Source organism: Pectinophora gossypiella, chromosome 7 (genome assembly GCF_024362695.1).
Source record: "Pectinophora gossypiella chromosome 7, ilPecGoss1.1, whole genome shotgun sequence".
Taxonomy (NCBI): domain Eukaryota; kingdom Metazoa; phylum Arthropoda; class Insecta; order Lepidoptera; family Gelechiidae; genus Pectinophora; species Pectinophora gossypiella.
The window spans coordinates 12918629-12940001 of NC_065410.1; the positions used below are offsets into that span (position 1 = coordinate 12918629).

Below are 21373 nucleotides of genomic sequence, written 5' to 3' on the forward strand. Positions count from 1 at the left end.
TCTGGATCATGATCTGAATCATCCCTCAAAGTTTTCGTTACCTTGCAATGTCACTAACACCTTGTACACCTACTTCTGTAACGATTATATAAAAGTACTACTGAATACTAACATTGAAATTGAAATACGACGATAAATGATTTCCTTACGAGTAAGTATTTTAATTTACTTAGTAGAATTTTGGCGTTGACAGCGATTCCCGCTACTGCGGTGAGGGTGAGCCTAGTGGGCCGCCCTTCCAGTTTACAAATCACCATAGCGATAGCTACTTAACCATTTTCCCAAAACCATAGTGCAAATTCTAAATTCGTTCGTGTCTCGCTGATACGGCATTATCTCGTCCTATCAAAACACTCGTTTCGATTACGTTAAAAACATGCAGGAGGTATTATCCCCAATTAAAGTTACAATACGATAATTGCAGTCATTATACAACGATAAATAAAACAGTGTGTTAAGTTCAGATATGTGACGCGCACATACGCATGAGCATGACACGTCGTTGGATATCAACGCCTTGAAGCTCTCTACATAAATATATATAAGGACAATTAATAAAACGTCAATTGTGTGCGTGAGTCCAATCCTGTCACACTGCTTTTATATAGAGATCGCATAATACCGTTTCGATCTTGCTTCCAAAGTAATTGACTCCCATCTGTGTCGTAGCTCGGTCGTATCGCTGTAGATTACCCACAGCTAAAACGAAATAGCGTGACTGTCAATGATAAATATTGAGTGCCATTGACTATAATCGTAATAATCACTTGTGCGAAAATGAACTAAATTTATCATTAATTGCTTAGAATAATTTGTGCAGTAACAATGGAGAAGGTAACAACAGTGTCTGAAAACTTGGACAGTGACAAAAAAAATGCAACAGATTTGGATCAAGCTCTTGCAGTGGCAGGTAGGTTTGAGTTAAAATATTTACCATTATATGTATATTAACACACACATTCATTGCTTTACTAACACGTAGGTACAGCCAGAAGTTATCCAGGAAAACAACATGCTGTTTTAGATTAAGTATGAGGTTTTCATTGGTTGCCAGTTGTAACCAGCTTAACTTGCCATCTTGCACTACACTACTTCATCTAGATGAACCATGAATTCATGTCAAGGTCGGCAATTTCAACCCTAGCACCATAAAAAAGGGATTGCCTAGGTGACATCCTCGGATATGCTTCATATCTTTTAGGGTGTTCTTTTGCTTTTGATCGTGTCACACATCACACACTTAGATACATAGTAGGTAAGTACGATAAATATAAGTATGCTCAGTAAATTAACTACTTAACCGGTTAATAAATAATATTTGGAACTGATAATTTTTCCGCAATGTTTCCATAATTATAAATAAAATTTATTAACAGATAAAATGATCTATTTATTCAGCCTGTTTCCATCCTCTGCTAAATAGATAAAATACTTACCTACTTAGCGAGATGAAAGAAACTTAAAGGTGTGTGTTTGTTGTTTGTAATTGCATTTTGTAGTGAAACTTCTGATTACTTACTGCTAGTTTAATTAACTTCTTTTCCCCGTGTGCATGTCTATAAATATTTTCAAAAAGGTATTTCGTCGTATAATGTAACATAACAACGACCTTCTCAGTTTTGAAACGGGAACATATATAGATAAAATCGACTCATTATACTGTAAATGTGGCTATAGTTTATTGGAAATTAAGAAATTTACTGACGTATAATTTTTAAACAATGGCTTTAGTGTCTGGAGCTGACATCTGGGGGGTTAAAAAGGTCACATCCAAGCAATTCATTTAAAAAAGCAATATTGCAATTTGACATTTGCGCATATAAAAGTAAGTGCGCAATGCAAACAAATGTCAAATGTCAAATATTGCTTTATTAGATGATTTTTTTTTAATTAAGATCGGTTTGCTCTTGACTTCGTTCTTCCACGAATTGTTTCGATGTGGCCAATTTAACCCGACAGGAGATAAGTAAAAATATGAAAATGGCTGTAAGTACATAAAATAAGTGTAAGTATGTTTTCTGAAGACTAAACCGATGGAAATCAGAGATGTAAATCTATTTACTTAATACAGGGTGTTAGTGACACCGTAACGAAAAAAAAATAACACGTATACTTGATTGTATTAAAAACGATGGTAGAGATTTTAAGTTTTTATAAATCGAAGAACGCGAACTGTCGCTGGACTACGTGCGTTATACGGTACAGTCATGAGCAATATAATGTACCCACTTTAGGACTATGTCTCACAAACATATTTGACATTTAGTGAGACTGACAGTTCAATTTGTCAAAAAAGTTAACGTGACATGGTACCAAAGTGTATACATATTAATGCTCGTGACTCGTGACCGTACACGCCACGTGTACGGAACGGTATGGTATCTATTGATGTTTCTTAATAATTTTTACCGACTTCAAAAAAGGAGGAGGTTCTCAATTCGACCGTATATTTTTTTTTTTTTTTTTTTTTTTTTTTATGTTTGTTCGGGCATATCTTCGTCGTATATGAACCGATTTTGATAATTCTTTTTTTGTTTGAAAGGAGATATACCCAAGGGGGTCCCATGTCAAGGAAGTCAGGATCTGATGATGGAAGACCAGAGAAATCGAGGGGAATTTTCAAAAATCGTAGGAGCGACTAGTGCGTTTGTAAAGTCATATTGATCGGATCGATCTTAAGGCTTCGGGAAAACTTCCCGACCTTCGAAAACTGGTCAGCATCAGGGAGACACCCTATGGCCTGGCAAAACTATACAACCTGGAGCAATTTTTCTTTCACGAAACGTATTTAAATCTTGATCAAATCCAATCGCAGGTGCAAAAAAACAAAATGGCGGAAAAAAAAGATGGCCGCCATACAAAATTTTGTCGATTTTGGAAGAAGCCCCTTTGGGTAAAAATAATGTATGGGGCGCTTACTCAAAACGTCATGTAGAGTACGGAAATACTTTCTGGTCACCAAAAACTGCTCCGCATCAGAGAGATACTCTACGGCCTGGCAAAACTATCGCACGTGAACCAATATTTCTTTCAGAGCACTTATTTAAATCTTGGTCAAATTCCATAGCGCGTGAAAAAAAAACAAAATGGCGGAAAAACAAGATGGCCGCCATACACAATTTTGTTTTTTCAGAAAATGTCTCGGGGTATAAAATATATATCGGGGTTGTGATCGGATCGTCATGTTAAGTATGGAAATACTTCCCGATTTTCGAAAACTGCTCCGCATCAGGGTGACACCCTACGGCCTGGCGAAACTATCGCACCTGAACCAATTTTTCTTTCACGAAACCTATTTAAATCTTGGTCGAATTTAATGGCCGGTGAAAAAAATACAAAATGGCGAAAAAACAAGATGGCCGCCATACAAAATTTTGTTTTTCCAGAAAATGTCTTGGGGGTAAAAATGATGTATAGGGGTGTGATCGGAACGTCATCTTTGAAAACTGCTCCCAATCAGGGAGACATCCTACGGCCTGGCAAACCTATTGCACCTGGATTTTGTTTGTTTCCACGACACCCATTTAAATCTTGGTCAAATTCTGTCGCCGGTGAAAAAAAACAAAATGGCGGAAAAACAAGATGTCCGCCATACGAAGAGGGACAGTTTCGAATAAACAGGACACGGAAACCACGCGAAATCTACTGTATCTATATGTGTGCGTGAGTGTGTATGATAGCAGCTTCCACTGACAACCACATGTGTGTATGTGTGTGTGTGTGTGTGTGCGTGTGTGTGTGTGTGTAAACATGTTCATCAATAATAATTGTGATCACTACTAATCATATATTATTATATATCAATATAAATCAGAAAATCTGTCTGTCTGCATCCTTGCTCGGTCTAACCATCACTTAAAATCGTAAAATAAAATAAAATTTTTAACAAAAAAAAACCGACTTCAAACGCAAAACTAAAAAGCAATAAATAAATTTACTTCGCACAAAGTAATTAGTACGTATTTTCAATTAGTTAATTAATTTTATAAATCTGAAGTCGGTGCCAAGTAAATGCTACAACAACCCTACTACAATATCAAATTACTATGTACACACAATATTGTTTAATACTTATATCAAAGCAATTACAAAACAATGTCAAACAAAAAATTACAAAACAATCAGTATTGAAAAATATATGAATCGGTACTTCGTTGTAGCATTTCCTTGGCACCGGCTTCAGATTTATAAAATTAATTAACTAATTGAAAATACGTACTAATTACTTTGTGCGAAGTAAATTTATTTATTGCTTTTTAGTTTTGCGTTTGAAGTCGGTTTTTTTTTGTTAAAAATTTTATTTTACGTTTTTATTTCCTCACAGACCCAACGATATCTTATGATACATTGGTGAGTTGTACACATGTGTTACAGACAGATCATGACCTTTCCTCCACAATCACATTAGCGAACTGATAATTATTACATGCACCGGCACACGCAAGATAAAATAAAATTTAGATTTGCTACAAGAGCAATAAGTATACTTACATACTTACTTGATCATCGTCATCATCCGGTCTTTCACAGGGTCCGCTTACCTAACCTGAAGATTTGAGAAGTCCGGGTAATTTTTTCTGATCCAAACATGAATTTGAAAACAAATTCGACAATCTTTGGTTTAGGCCTGTACCGGATTCGAACCTGCGGCTCCTACTTACTTACTTGATAAATATTCCTACCTATTCCGAATGATCTAATTTTAGGGACGTACAGCAGCTTTGTATATTTACTAATATTAATAAAGGAATCAGCGTATGAGTTCGTGCCATTTGCGTTGGAGACAGCGGGACCTTGGGGCGCTGAGGCCAAAGCTTTGGTGCGTGATGTTGGTCGCCGTATAAGGGTTGGAGGCGAAGATCCTCCAGCTGGCTTTTTCCTCGCGCAGCGTATTTCACTTGCGGTCCAGAGAGGTAACGCTGCAAGCATAATGGGTACGTTCGGGCGGGGCTCGCTTTCCGGAGGGCTTTTTGACGTTTGATATGAGTTTTTTTTAATATATTTGTGTTTTGATGTATTTTAGTGTAGGTTTTAATTTGACTGTTATATATTTTATTAACATTGTAACTATTACGTTGAATAAATGATTCTATTAGAAACAAAATAAAAAATAAAGGGTATAATCTCTTAATAGACTTGTACCTGCTGCATTATATGACTCATCATCTCCCTAGCGTTATTCCGTTTCTCACAGAGTCCTCTTACATTACCTGAAGATTTGACAGGTTTTTTACAGAAGCAACTGCCTGTCCGACCTTTCCACCCGCGAAGGAAACACCAGCTCAATACAAAAGTCAAAGTCAAAAGATTTATTGTAATTGTACAGTACAATAATCCTAGTCTAATCTGTAATCTTTTTTTGTACCTCGGTACTCATACGTAACGCATTTCTTAGGAATGTGGGTTGCTATTTTTCTTGACCGCTGAACACGTTATAATCATTTACTTATATATGATTCAATCATGAATTTGAAACTAGAAAATCAATGCTTTAGTTAGAACCGTTGTGTGGGATTCAAGCCGTTTTTACGCAGTCGCGGTTGGCGGTTGCGGTTAGGCGATTTTTTAGGGATCCACCGCGCGCAGCTAGTCGGATTGACCGCGTGGTAGCTCGTTTGGCTGCTGTGTTAAGCGACGGCTTACATACAAGTCGACTAACTACCTTGCCGACCAGGGGAGTTAAAAAGGCCACATCTAAGCAATCAAATAGCAATATTGATTTTTTTAGATGAATTATTTCTATGTGGCATTTTAAACCCCCCAGTTTCGCTGCCACACTGCGAAAGGGACCTTTGGCGACTCAATAATAACCTTGACACCAGGGTTGATGCGGCTGGTATTCCACCTCACAACCCACACGATAAGAAGAAGAAGACTGCGACCGCGAACGCATCGTGTGTTATCCGCCTTACCCATGTAAATATTACCTAACCTACCACTACGCATAACGAAGTATGAACATTTATAAATGCATGTTTATCAAAAGGAATGCGATCCGACAAGCATAAAAAAATATCTTTAATTTTATAGTAGTGACGTCGTCATGTAGGTAGATTATCCGTTGATAGCACGGTAATCTTGAGATTCTAATATATAAATACTTAGGGTACCTATATCTTTTGCAAATGTCATACATACATACATACATAAACTCACGCCCGTTATCCCTAATGGGGTGGGCAGAGCCACAAGTAATCTAAGACAACTTGCAGCCACTGTTGATACGATGTCTTAAGCTGGATATGATGAACCTTATGCCTTGCAAATGTCAAATTTCAATATTTAGCTTTTGGATGAATTGCTTAAATGTGACCTTTTTATTCCCCCTGATTGATAGGCTTTCTGAGGCCGTTTCGTCACTTTAGGTGACAACGATGTCCCTACGGTAATATTTGCGTACGGCATTACTACCTTACTGTAGGCCTTATTCGCTGACGTATCTGAATTTTTTTGGCGAAATTGATTTACACCTTTTGCTATTGTCAATAACACACAAATCATTTTAGAAAAAAAATTGCAGGTAAGTACGTCAGTTTGCAAAGTCGGCCACGATTTATAAAGTTGCAATTTTCTTCATAATAACTGTAATTTGAGGCGGTTATACTTTTTTTTGACGTGACTTATTGTAGATTTTCCGCAAATGGCATTAACTATTTGACCGGGCGGTTACACCAAGAATTATTTATCAATACGAAAGGACTTACCTACGCTCAATTATTTTCCAATAGCAATTTACGTAATTCAACAAATTGATTTGCAATCGCTATTGTTTCCAATAAAACAATACTTTGTGCAATAAGTAAGTAAGTACTTAGCTGCTTTTACTTTGCTGCACTACTTACTTCATTTATTAGGTAAGTACACCATTTGTGATTGAACATTGAAATCTTATTAAGAGTAAGTACCTAATTTGCCAGTATTAAATTTTGTGTCCATTGTACTCAATAAAGTATTTTATCTATATATCTAATTTAAGTAGGTAGGTACCTATATTCCAGTAATTGATATAACTTATGAAAAACCTTGTACCTAAATATTCTCACACTGACTCCACCGGGATTCGAATCTGCGGCCTCGTAATGAGAGTCAATCGTTTTTCCAACTGGGCTATCACGGCCTCTATGATAATAATAATATGATTATTTGTTTTTCCTTATGACGCCATAATAATTTTAAAAATATCATTTGTCGAGAATACTTACTAACTTTAATTTTTTTTACAATGGCATACGATGGATACGAAGATCGAAACTTCCGGCATGCTACGGTGGACATTTTGACATACTTAATAAATGGTTCCGTCAATGTAGATAGGTAGGTATATTTACTACGGATTCTCCGGCTGTAAGTATGTAGTCGTTACATGAGCTTTTAGCGGCTCAATACCAACACTAACACCGGGACTAGATGTTCCTTCTTCACCGACACGATAGAAGAAGATAACACTAACCCGTGAAGAAAGCTCATTAAAAAATGTGTACTTAATGGTTGACAGGCTCGTTACTCATGTGAGTTCTTGCGGGTTCGAATCCGTCCGAGCCAATTATTTTTCGATTCTTTCTTTATCACCCTACTCATATACAGTTTGTAGCGGCCCATAGGTGTACAGCTAGTTCCGGCCACATGCAATAAATGGCGCCACCATTCAATAATGCAGTCCTGAAACGCGCTAGCGAAGTTTTCACACCGCGACGCAGATATACAACTTTCAACATGATACCGTTGGATCGTCGACCCTTAGTCACACTACCAACTTGTGTTACCTTAGTACACATCCTTTGGTGACAGCACCCTCGCCGTCAAAAGTTCATTAGGTATATTACCGTAGGGAACTGCAAGTTGTTATTTTCGAATAGTTTAAATTCCCTATGTCAATATGTAGCTAGGGCCACACCGCCCTTATTGATTTTGGACGAAGTTTATGTCCACCTGTCTTAATTATTCACTGATTTCATTTTAATTGTAGCTTTCGAAATAACTCTCGAAGAAAGGTAAAGTTGCTCGAGTAGGTACCTATTTATTATATTACACAAGACGCAACTATAGGTTTAGTCGAAACAATAAAGCAGGAGCTGCCTAACTAACCTATTTGCCAGGGACAAATAAAATACCTAAGTAATATAAATAATATAGATTTTTAATCTTAAAAGTAAGTACTCCTATATTTTTAGCGGACCCAACTAGTTGGCCACCTAGTTCCGCTCACATACAACAGATGGCGCCACATTCTTCAAGCGGTCGTGAAACGCGGTATCGAAGTTTACACAGCAAGACGCATATATATAACTTCCAACACAACACTGTCGGATCGTCGATCCCTAGTCACACTACCAACTTGTGGCTAGCGGGGTACTATGCTCTGTTCGGTATCCCGAAAACATCCTTTGGCGGCAGCACACCCTCGCCGCCAAAAAACAATTTAAAGATACTATTCGGAAGCTCTCCGTACAGAACCGGAATATACCTAATTAGGTCCTTTTTATTCGTTTCAATAAAAACGAAACATCAAAAAAATACTTTTTATATGGTAGAAATATTTATTTGCCCCACTCAAGATGTTTCTGATTTTAAATAATACTTATACAAAAATAAAACATCAATAGCGCACTAGTCTCTGGCAAATTAGAAGTTAAACCTTTCATTGACTCCACTACACCACTAGGTAGGTACGTAAGTAGGTATTCAAATTATTATTAAGTATAAAAACTAAAACAAAGATAAATTAATTGGTTTGCTGATAGCTGCAATTTTGGCGCCACTCCTTTGTTATACCAATTATGTTTAATTGAATTACTTTTGTAATGAATGAAAAAAAGTTTTGACTTGAAGGAATGAATGATAATAAAAAATACTTGTTGACAATTGGAACATAAAAATACCTTTAAAAAAGGTTAAAAAAATAATTTTACTTAACTTTTTCATTCATGTTATAAATATTCATCGGTCTATCTTTTATTGTCGGACGTGTTTGTAACCTTTGTAAATTAATTATATGCGAAATAGCAAATAAATTTGCCTTTTACTACAGTTTACGAGTGGTGAAAGTAATCAATCCACATTAATTTTAACAATGCTACCTACCTCTTAATCAATTGCCTACCTAAGCCTATATCATAAAACACATCAGATAAAAAAGTAAAAATAAAATTACAAAGTACTTTGACCTTTTTTTCGTCGTGCGAAACCTGTTCGACATTTAAATTGTAGCTTATTTTTTTCTCTTTTATTCCGCAAGCCAACTTGTGTATTTTTTTTATTTTTAGTTTTCGTTATTTACGATTCTTATTGTAGATTTGCCACAAATTGCTTGCCTTCCATATTCAACTTATTGAGATACTTATTCAATATCAAGATGGGGTTATCTAGAGCTATCTCTTGATGACCGGAGGCTCTGCCTACCCCAGCAGGGATAACAGGAGTGACTTTATGGTACCTGGTCTATGTTGTGTATTCTATAGAGGAGATTAAAATTTCTGCCTAGGTAACACTACCTACATAGACTGTTTATGTTCTTCTCTCGTGTGGCTTGTAAGACCAATGGTCGACCTCATCTACCCTGATGTCAGGGTTATTATAGAGCCGCCAAGGGCTCCTGTCATGAACCATGTATATAGTTGCCAGGATCCTTAACGTGCCCTCCGCAGCACGGATCTTTTTCTCTTCTTACTTTAGGAGTCACCCGATCAGTTTGCAATGTCCTAACCATGCTAAGGATCACAAAATGATTTGCTGTAGCTACCGGAAGGGGTATGGAGCATACTCCACTACGCTATTCCACTGCGGATCGGCGAAGGTGTGTTTCACAGCTGAACGAAACGGCTAAATGTGCCCTCCGAATCACGGAATCAAATTACTTTTACGGACAATTAAGTGACTCAACCCCCTCCGGTTGATTGAGTGGAGGCCTGTGCCCAGCAGTGGGACGTATATAGGCTGTTTGTTTATGTTATGTTATGTTATGTAAGTGACTCACGTTTGCAATGTCCTTACCAAACAATGACATTCTCACAAAGTAATTTCGTCTATGTTCCCATCGGGAATAGAACCCGGACCTTCAGATCGTGAGCCCAAATAATAATGGTACATAAATGTTCTTGATTTTCTTTTTTGTATTGTTCAATTATAATTTTGTTTCTTTTTCTTTGTGTTAGCGTTTAAAAGTTTGTAATGTGGCATCCAACATATTAATAATTTTTTTTTTCTTTCTTTCTTTCTTACTATATTGTAAGTAGGTATTTATGTTTTCTAGTGTGGGGTGGTATAACCTGAAGTACAGCCTGGTTCTGGCGTTGTTCCTGATCGCGGCCATCATAGAGCCTTCAGGCTACTCCTACGTCCTCCCGGCCTCCAGGTGCGACCTTCAGATGACCGACGCGCAGAGGGGGTTCATCGCTTCTATACCCTTTATTGGTAACATTTCAAAATTCGGAATAACGCACACAAACATAACATTTCGGAATTTTCTCTAAGTAGGTAGTACTTAAGTACCTATTTTGCTAGCCCACTAAATAAACTAGGTATAAAAGTAGAATAGACTATATGTTTACTTCTATCAGAGGGGTCAAATCAATTCTTCTAAAAAAGCTATATTGCAAATTGACATTTGCGCACATAAAAGTAAGTGCACAATCCAATTAAAGAGCTACACTTTGAATCGTCATTTTTTACATAACGTCTCATCCGCCTAACACTACCAACTGCAGCTTCTCACAACTGATAGCCGGGGAAAAGAAACTGCAAGAAAAACCTTGGCATAGGGCCCTAGACATTTTTTAAAAAAATAGCATAGGTAAGTACTTACCTACTTACTTAATAAAAATAAATACATAAGTACATACATAAAACATAAACAGCCTATACACGTCTCACTGCTGGGCACAGGCCTCCCCTCAATTAACCGGAGGGGGTATGTAGCATACCCCACCCACGCTGCTCCACAGCGGGTTGGTGGAAGTATTTGGGCTAGCAGCCCAGGACTAACGGCTTAGCGTGCCTTCCGAAGCACGGAATCATCTTACTTTTCGGACAATCAGGTGGTTCAAGCCTGCAATGTCCTTACCAAACAAAGAACAGTCTTACAAAGTGATTTCGACAATGTCCTCGTCGAGAATCGAACCCGGACCTCCAGATCGCGAGCCCAACGCTCTAGCCACTAGACCACGGAGGCTGTTCGTAAAAATAAATAGTGTAATATTAAGTTGCCGTTCTATACGTATTCCTTATTCTATGACGGTAGGCTGTTATACTTAATGATTAAATTATTATACAGACTTAGACGAAAGCATTTCATTACTTCAAGTAATTATTAATAATATTATGTGTCTCCCAGGTGTAGTAATAACATCGTACCCGTGGGGTTACCTGGTGGACACGCGTGGTCGCAAGCGCATCGCCGTGTACAGTTCGTTAGCGGCCGGGGTGTTCGGCGTGTTATCAGGGTTCATGCCCGAGCTGATCAGCTTCATAATCTGCAAGTTCCTCACGGCCCTGTGGTAACATAACCAGTCAGCAACCAACAACATAACCACATCAACCAAAAATCCTGACCCGTAGCACACTTCATACAAACTACCTCGTTTTACACAGACACCACACATTGTCTTTATCGTACACACGCATCTGTGTGTGTGACGTCTGACGCTATACAATTCAAGTCTAAACTATGTTCGAGGGGGGTGAGGTAAACATTGGTCAGGTGCTGGTGGAGAGCGGAGGGCCCGTAGCCCCGGATCTAAAGGGAAGCACCTGGTTACACTTGTCCTGGCATCATGGAGGTTTCTGGAGGAAAAAAGACTCATCATCATCATCAGCCGTTCGACGCCCACTGCTGGGCATAGGCCTCCCCCATGGATCTCCACGACGATCGGTCCTACGCTGCCCGCATCCAGCGGCTTCCCGCGACCTTCACCAGATCGTCGGTCCACCTTGTAGCGGGCCTACCCACTGAGCGTCGTCCGACACGTGGTCGCCACTCCAGAACCTTTCCGCCCCAACGGCCATTGGTTCTCCTCGCTATGTGTCCTGCCCACTGCCACTTCAGCTTGGCAATTCTCCGAGCTATGTCGGTGACTTTAGTTAAAAAAGTCTAAGTACCATTAAAAGATCTAATACTGCATTTAAGAAACTATAGAAATAGAACAACGGGTCTTGCATTTCGAGAGACTGATGGACGCATAGCATCACACCTGAATCCCCAAAGGGGTCGGCAGATGTATAATAGTATAAGAACATAGTCCTCTCCAGCTATGTTTAAGTCCCAGTATTAGGGGGCGAGCCTATAATCATTAACCGGGCACATATTCTGGAAACCACGTGATATCAATTTGTCTATGATCCAATTGTAATATAGTCAAATCCAGTGGTTCAATAATACGATGTAACTTGATGTAAGTTACACGCTTTCCGAATACGGCTATCAAGGACTTTTTGTAATTAATTAATATTATAATTATTTCAGTATTGCGGGCCCGGCGTCCGTCCCATACTCATTTATCGGAGAGATCTTGCCACAGAAGTACAGAGATATAACTCTGTCAATAGTCAATGCCATGCAGATCTCTGGCTCAGCATTCGTGCCCCGTAAGTACGTCCATGATGATTGTAATTAATCACTATAATAAAAGATGATTACGGTTTGCCGCCTATTTATATGTACCTCTATAGCTTTAGACTTTATACAAGTTGTACGACTCTGTTTCTTCCGATCCGAGTCCGTCAACTGACGGATTCGTTGTGGCCGATAACTATCTATTTGTAATTATTATTACTACGTATATATGGCAGACAAAAATAAAATGTCCTGCGTGGATCATATATCCAGCTTAAGCTCCCCTAGCCAAGTCTCTATCGCATCCGTCACACAATGCAGCTCGGCTATGCCATGCCACCTGGGAACCGGTGTAGAGGGCACTCGATCACTATGTGAGATAGGCTTTGATCCGGGTGACCACATTCACAGTATGGCGACTCCTTTAAACCCCACTTATGCAGGTGATGGTTCGACTTTCCATGGTTAGTCCTACACCTACACCGGTTCAGTAATGTAAGTAGCTTACGCACTACATCCATCCGATATCTCATAATAAGTTCTACTAACCATCATTCTCGGACTCGGATGTAAAGCGAAAACGCCCTAATGCTAAGTAGTAAGTACCCTTCAAACTTTCGTCTAAAGTAAGTAGGTATTGTGCTAAGTATATTATGAAAATATAAAATATCAACAAAACATTTGTTTCATTTTCAGTAATAGCGTGGGCAATACTACCGTTGGACTTTAGAATAAATTTTGGACTCTACGAATTTAGGCCGTGGAGATTGTTGAATATAGTAAATGCTATGTTCTTTATTATAGCAGCCGCCCTTATGTCCTTCGGCCCTGAAAGTCCAAAGTACCTTGTAGCCCAAGGCAAGCATGATGAAGCCATGAAAGTGCTCCAGACATTTTACGCTGGAAATAAGGGGAAGTCTCCTGAAGATTATCCGGTACGATATTTCTGTTTGGACATTTTAAGTATTATTTTTGGAATACGAATACTACCACAACATTAATTGTCTTGATTGTGTTTTTATTGACTTCTAAGAAGAAGTTAGAAATACTTATTGATTAGAAATTTAGAACACATTTTATTTATTACTGAGAATAATAGGTTAAGAATTCAGAGTCCCATACTTATTTTAAATGCCTACTTACCTAAATAAGTTATCTATGGGTAATGAGATGAGCAGGCCCGTAAAGAATGGTAGTACAAGTTACGAAATATTTTCTTAATGTAAGTAATTATAATTTTAACAAAAAAGACGGACAAATACTCTACATAGGTGGTGCGGTTCAAGTAAGCCCTTGAGACCTCGTCGTTTCATCATTGTTTCATTATCATTTCTCTTCATTGTGGTCCTGCCCTTAATAAGGCAGACATCTGATAGAATGCTGATTTAGACCGGTTCAGCACAAACCGGATCCCCTTGTAGAGACGGTCCGCCCGATTGTTAAGCAAACGCTTCGGTATATATGCCGTCAATCGTGCAAACTTTAATACCGCGTTTCAGGACTTCTACCCAAATATCTCTGTCTCGCTCCCTCTCTCTCTCTGTCCCGGTCGTTACGTCACTGTAGCTTATTGTTTGTACTTTGTTTTTTTTTTATATTGGACTCGTGGACATAGGTAGGTAGTTCCATTAAAAAAGTTTATAATCAAATTCTAAATTCAAATGTATTGCGTTTCCAATAAAAAAGGTAATCATAAATCAAATCACATCAAAATCTTTATTTGTTAAAAAAAATCTTTATTAAAAAGGACTGTTACATAAAATTATATAAAAAAAAACTTTAAATGAAGCAAACTTTCGCGCCATATACATCCCATTTAATTTGAGGAAATAGAAAAAAAAATATATCGGGTGGGTTCCTACCTACCTGTGCCACTAGCTAGAGGGACTATTATTTATTTTTTCTACTCCTCTACTTTAATCTGGCATTTAAATAACCAAAAAGTCTAATATAAGTACATACATAATTAAACTCTTTGAAAAAGTGTACGCTCTATGGCCTATAAAAGCATTGTTTACAAAGTGTAACTGTACTATAATGTCGCCAAAAAAGCATTGTTGTTGTTTTTTTTTTTTTTTGACCTGGAAACTGGCACCTTTACTTTGTTTGGTGCCATAGATATACTATAAAAAAAAGTATACATTTGCCGCCATTTTCCCGCGCGTTGGAAAATAAATTGGAAAATTTTTGTGTTTCGTTTAAAATTACGTCGTCGTAGAAAAAGTATTGTATGCAACGTTGTATAACTAGGTCAAAAAATGCTCGTGGCGTCTCTTATTGCGATGTTCGCCAAGGCTCACATCGCAACTCACGCCACTCGCATTTTTTGACCCTTCTTATACAACTGTTGCATAAAATACTAATATCACATAGTATTTATTTACAAGTAGGTAAGAGTATCTCAAGCAATAACAAGGAAAAATTGCATCATCAAGTTTATATGCAGGATATTGTGAGTAGATACTTATTTATAACAGTAAGAGTGAATAAGTGAAAAAAGCTGTAACTTACACAACACAACATTCATTTGCATTCGTTTGGTACCACACGGCCTTGTGTAAATCCGCTTATGGTTTGTTTTTGTTTACATTCTCCCATCAAATAAAGTACACTCCAGAATTCTGAACAGATTTTGTCTTACTGCAATTTATAGATCTTCCTGGATTAGAGTTGTATATTCGTAAAATCAAGAGTAGGTAAGTAGAACCTATTAAATTAACAAAGGAATATTTAGATTTAGGTGTCTGCTACTAACGTTTGAAATGTCTTCGAAATAGATCGAATGGATAGATAGATAGAGAGCCATCTACCCCAAAAATATCATTTGTAGGTAGAATAATACTTTTGCCGATACGTTACGAAAATATATAGCCATACCTAGAGCGATGTAAGAAATTTTATTAGTCAAAGATACAGGAATAGAGTCGGTTGACACTACGAGTTATCAAACCTCGAAAAGCAATCTTGCTTGCCTAAGTAGTAAGTAGTTTACAGCCAGTCACTTCTAACCTAAGCACCCAGCTGTAGGATCCCAGCAGCTCATGTAAACTGTATAGGTAAGTCCTATAACCTACGATTAGATTCCAGAATAGTTAGGTACTTACTTCATAATAGTTTTTTAAACATACTGTTGACAATAATTGCAACGTTAAAATACCTTTTAAAAAGGTGAAAAATATTTTTACAGCTCTTTATATTTTTTTTAACCGTTTTTCGTTTTGTTTTCGGCGGTCTTTTCGTATTGTCGTACGGAACGTGTACCTTATAACGCATTGAGTTATTAGATAAGTACCGACTACAATTATAATAAATATACGTTCATTAAGTAGAGAAAACAACCAGCATTTTTTCCTATATTCAACGACGAGTAGTGAAGACATTAGAACTAGTGTATCTGCTGCAGTTCATAGGTAAGTATAACAATTAGAAATTCCCGCATTGTTTTCAGGTAAAAATGCTAAAGATGCCAAATATTGACCAGCCACAAAAACCAGGTATATTAGCGTCGTTAAAAGCACAATCATTGCCTCTACTAATGCCTCCGTACGTGAAATGGTTGGCTCTTAACGGCTTCTTATTATTTGGAGTGTTCGCTGTGTAAGTTTAACTATATTTTATTTATTGTCAACGATACAATTTATAATTTGGTATCTTCTTTTAAATCAGGCCTTAATGCCTTATCTTTCTTACTCTATTTTTTGAACCCCTTGCCGCTCTCATCCATTGTGGGCTGGTCACCTTGGTGAAATCGCCGGAATATCTTACCCGTGGTGTTACTAGATACCAACTGTCCGCCTTCCTTCTCAAACGTCTAAATAATTATAATCAATATTTCGTGAGCATCAGAATGACTGCCCAAAATGACAGATCAGCTTTAAAATATTACTAACATCCAATACCTTTTAGCTACTATTTAATACCTTTGTATATATATTTTCTACCTAATTAATAAATAAGAAAATTTATTTAAAAAATGGCCAGTCATTCTGATGTCTGAATGACCACCCACATTTAGAATCTCCACAAAAAGGCTCCGAAATGTAATTTCGCCTATACACAAGTACCTATTCAGTACCCACCTAAACAAATATTTTTTTTAGATTTTTTAAACAAGAAATAAAAAAATTTGAGCAAAAAATGTTTTAACGAAAATGTTTATTGTTTACAACTCAATCATGCACATAATATTTCTCACAATATTTCCATACCTAATGAGTAGAGTTATAGGCGTAGGTAGATACATGTAAATGCAAAACTGACGTTATTGGAATTTCCTTTCCTCAAAGGTAGGTTTCCACTTTAAGACGAGAATTTTTTTGTCTTTTAAAATTACTTCATACTACTTACTTCATTGCAAAGTAAATAAATTCTCTTTACCTCTCTTTTCTTTTGTCACCCCATCAAGATGTTTTTAGAATGTATGCGAATTTTCCTTCCAGATTAAACGGTCTTTCCGTATGGGTCCCAGATATCCTGAACCGTGTATTAACTGGGAATGGAGAAGGTTTAACTGCTTGCGAAGTCATCGGCCAGAGACTAAATGAGGTAGGTAGGTACTTCACCCCGTCATGATATTGATACACTTATGTTCTATTAACATAAACAGCCTATATTATACCTCCCACTGCTATGCAAGCCTCCTCTGAATCAATCGGAAGGGGTATGGAGCATACTCCACCACGCTGCTCCACTGCGGGTTGGTGGAGGTGTATATTCTAATAATTGGCAATATAACTAATGCTTGTAGGTATGGATAGAATCGTGTATAGGTAGACACATGCACAGAGCAAGTATAATGGAATAAACTCTGATCCATAAATTCCATGATGCCTTTTAATGTGTAGGTACATTGGAAGGTAAGACTAAGAAACCACGTCATGTCTATCTTGTTGACTTAGGTGACTAAAATACTTACAGGCGATGAATAATTGATTGATGAAGGCTAATTGATAGCTTGTCATATGACTGCGAACAACTTTATGATGGTCGATATCGTAAGTAACAGACAGGCAATAAGTATAGATGATAGAGGATGATAGTCAAAATGGCGGGTACATCTTGACTGTGTTATTATAACTTTCCTCGAAAAGAACAAACAACATTTTCTTAAAGCCTAAGTAGGTACTGAATAGTACAATTTAAGTACATTTTTTGATATACATTTTCCCTGGATTCATTAAGACACCCGCCATTTTGACTCTCATCTAATATAGATACCTACATACCTATAACTACCTACCCACAAATCTGCAGCCAGCGTCTCTTTAACTTTAATCACCTTCCACAGACTATCACAGACGGTGACTGTATCGACACGATTGCGACATCAACGTTTATCATTAACTTAGTAGCTAACTCGAGCTGTGCCGTGATCGCCATCGTCGGCAGCAGCATGGTGAAGATCTTCGGCAAGAAGACTTTGATCGTCGTGGTATTCTTCCTCATAGGCACATTTTGCGTGATGATTAACATCATCACTCACGACATGCTGTTTGCCGCGCTCCTGTCGTCGTTCCCTATAATGGGGATGACTATTGGACCGATCAATGCTTTTGCTGTCGAGATATTCCCTACGCAGTTGAGGTAAGTCGTTTTAGAAATTCCACCGGCTTTGTTCTTTGTTCTTTGTTCTCGAAAATCGAACAGTCATAAAACTAACTTTAACATTGACCTACAACTAGTTTAACTAGCGACCCGCCCCGGCTTCGCTCGGGTGCATTGCTGAGGAAAAACTGCAATTAATTTACGACATCACATTAAAAACTTAAAAAATAACAGTATTTCTCCACTCTTTAATGGATGTTATTATACATATAAACCTTCCTCTTGAATCACTCTATCTAATAAAAAAAACCGCATCAAAATCCGTTGCGTAGTTTTAAAGATTTAAGCGTACATAGGGATAGAAAAAGCGACTTTGTTTTATACTATGCAGTGATCTAATAAAGTTCTGATTTCACTTTCCACGAAACGGATTACATGTTTGGATTTGGTGCCCCTATTTGTAAGAGCTTTCAACTTAATAGTTTCAAATCGTGAAACGCAGCAACTAGCGGCTTGCCATCATGGCCGTTTTGACATAATAAAGTATAGCACTTTGCTCCGTCAATTTATGTAGTTATAATTAGTAGGTACGAAACTTGGTAAACACGTCAGACAAACGTCAATAACGGCTATCATAGTCGAAATCGGATAACGCTATCACTTTACAGTGTTAAAAGGTAGCATGATGATTTATGTACCCAGAAAGAGTCACGAGGAACAGCTGGTATACTTCTTCTTATCGTGTCAACCCTGGTGTCAGGGTTATGATTGAGCTTGAGCCGCCAAAGGCCCCTGACATGGCTCATGTAACGATTACTCACATCAGTAAATAGTAACCGGGACCAACGGCTTAACGTGCCTTCCGAAGCACGGAACATCTTACTTTCGGACACTCAGGTGATCAGTCTATAATGTCCTAACCAAACTAGGGATCACAAAATGATTTTTGTGATATGTCCCCATCGTGATTCGAACCCGGGGCCTCCGGATCGTGAGTCCAACGCTCAAGCACTGAACCACAGAGGCCGTTATACTAATATTATTAAAACTTTGAATTCGACAGAGGTATGGCAATCAGTCTAGCCATGATGATCGGCCGCTGTGGGTCGGTGATGGGCGCCAACGTAGCTGGTATCCTACTGGACAGCTTGTGTGAATCCACGTTCTACCTGTTCGGTGGTCTCCTTATACGTAAGTATCTAAACATACACACATTAATTACCTAGCCAATAAGGGACTCTCCAGACTAAGTTCCTCAAAAAAAAAATAGATGGCGCTGTACATAGTTGCCTTCATTTAACCTTCTAATTTCATGGATAACAGACATGCGCATCTCTTATCTTTGTTTTTTGGGTATAAATGATAACCCTTTTTATTACACCCAGGCACTATTAAATCATCCAAACATTATTATTCTGATTATTAATAAAGAGAAGCAATATAGGTAGCAACGTACCTAATTCTATACATAATGTGATCCAAATATCAAGCAAAAAATATTTTTATATATGCCTCTGCTGTTACATTATATTTTTGAATAATTAACCTGAGCAATGGCTCATTACAAAATAGGCAATTGTCACGTTAAATCTCTACAACGCCATCTATATTGTTTTTGGGCACCTTAACCTGGAAAGTCCCTCATGGCAAAGGTAGAGCAACAACATTTGGTCTACCATTCTAGAAAGGGCCAACGGGCACAATGTTGGAGACAAGATATTAGAAAGCAACGTGTAACCACACAGACAACGAAATTTAAAATTTATTTTGCATGCACACTGAACGGTGGGCACGGATCGTCACGCATTAGGTGCCTCATGACGGGTACAGGCGTCGTGGTAGACCTCGAAAGAGATGGCGTGACGACTTGGACGCTTGCCGGAGGGACTGGCCGGAGTACGCACAGGACCGCGAAAAATGGAAACACCCCTTCCTCATCCCTTGCCTTTGCCTAGCAGTGGGATCTTGTACGCTAGATTAGACAAGTATATAGACTGTCTTATCCGCATAGGGGTTAATACATTAATTCTACTTACAATGTTTACAGCGTTAAATAACAAATAAAATCGTAATAAAAATAATACTCATCTATCACTGTTAACTACTAAGAAATTATGATCTTTTTATATGTATAATATATTATTTTTATTGATTTGTTTCAGTGTGTGGCGTTTCAACATTCCTCCTGCCTAAACCAAAGATAACTGAGAATAGGATTACGATGAGTCGACTTTAGGATAAAAAGTAGAAGCTCAAATGTACGCGGCAACACTATTCCTAAATTTTGACAGTTCTTCATAGAATCCAATTAAAATTCGTGAGTGTATCCCATCTGAAGGATGAGTTACGAAAAAGAAAAGCAGCCATCAGTTGTAAAAAAACAGTTCTGATTGAAAATAAGTTTTTCTAAAATATCTTCTTTCCGATCTTTAGGGAATAAATATAACACTGATTTAGCAGTTAAACGCTGCGCAAATGGTTATAGCATTATTCCTTATTCTATGGTTATAGTGTAAAAATATAACCAAAACAATTCTTCTTACAAGACCAAAACAATATGTTTGTTTACTCAAATACGAGTAGTATGGGGAACTGTCAAAATTTAAAAACACTACAGTAGCGACACCCGATGGAAGAATTAGGCAGATTTTATCCTCATTGTTGAGTGGGTCCTAGGAAAAGTAAAAACTAGTCAGTATAGTTATAGACAGTGTACTTGGATGAGAAACTGGAATACAGAATACAATCAAAGATTGATTACTCTGTAATATATTTTATGTGTGACATTTACCGATGCGTATGCCTATAGTTAATAATGTAAAAAAAATCTCCACCAACCATAGAGTGGTGTGGTGGAGTCTGCTCTACAGCCCTCCGGTTGATTGAGGGCAGTTCTGTACCTAGCCAGTAGTGAAGTAAGGGTTACAATAATTAATATTGTAGACTATATAAGAAATATAAGTTAGCGTCAGAATGGCTGGTTGCTGGCTGAGTTCTTCGACAGAACTTATTCTTATTCTAGGATTGCTAGCAGTTGCTTGTTGTCATCATAAATTTTTAGCTATGGCGAATTCTGAGTAATATGGTAATATTTTTGGCTCAGCAATCCTAATGTCAAGAAAAATATATCCCGCCGCCCAAAATACATCATAGCTGGAAATTTATGATGAAAACTAGTAATCAGATTACCAATCCTTGAACATTATGACGCTAACTATGATAGGTCAATGAGCTGTCAAACTTATGTAAGTAAATCCAACACCGAACGAAAGTTGGGTGGTT

The 21373-nt window shown here is 37.7% G+C and overlaps 1 protein-coding gene across 2 annotated transcripts; it reads left to right on the forward strand.

Moving 5' to 3' along the window:
- Nucleotides 1-618: 618 nt before the first annotated feature.
- LOC126368423 (synaptic vesicle glycoprotein 2C-like) lies at nt 619-20851 on the forward strand. Of its 2 annotated transcripts, none has more exons than XM_050012419.1 (10): nt 619-910; nt 10233-10410; nt 11330-11492; nt 12458-12579; nt 13244-13482; nt 15996-16144; nt 16987-17092; nt 17835-18130; nt 19155-19282; nt 20254-20851. In XM_050012419.1, the coding sequence occupies exons 1-10, from the start codon at nt 875-877 to the stop codon at nt 20325-20327; spliced, it is 1491 nt and encodes a 496-aa protein (XP_049868376.1). In that variant the 5' UTR covers nt 619-874; the 3' UTR covers nt 20328-20851. The 2 variants fall into 2 exon arrangements, with proteins under 2 accessions (XP_049868376.1, XP_049868374.1); XM_050012417.1 differs by having other exon boundaries at nt 10249-10410.
- The last annotated feature ends 522 nt before the right edge of the window (nt 20852-21373 follow it).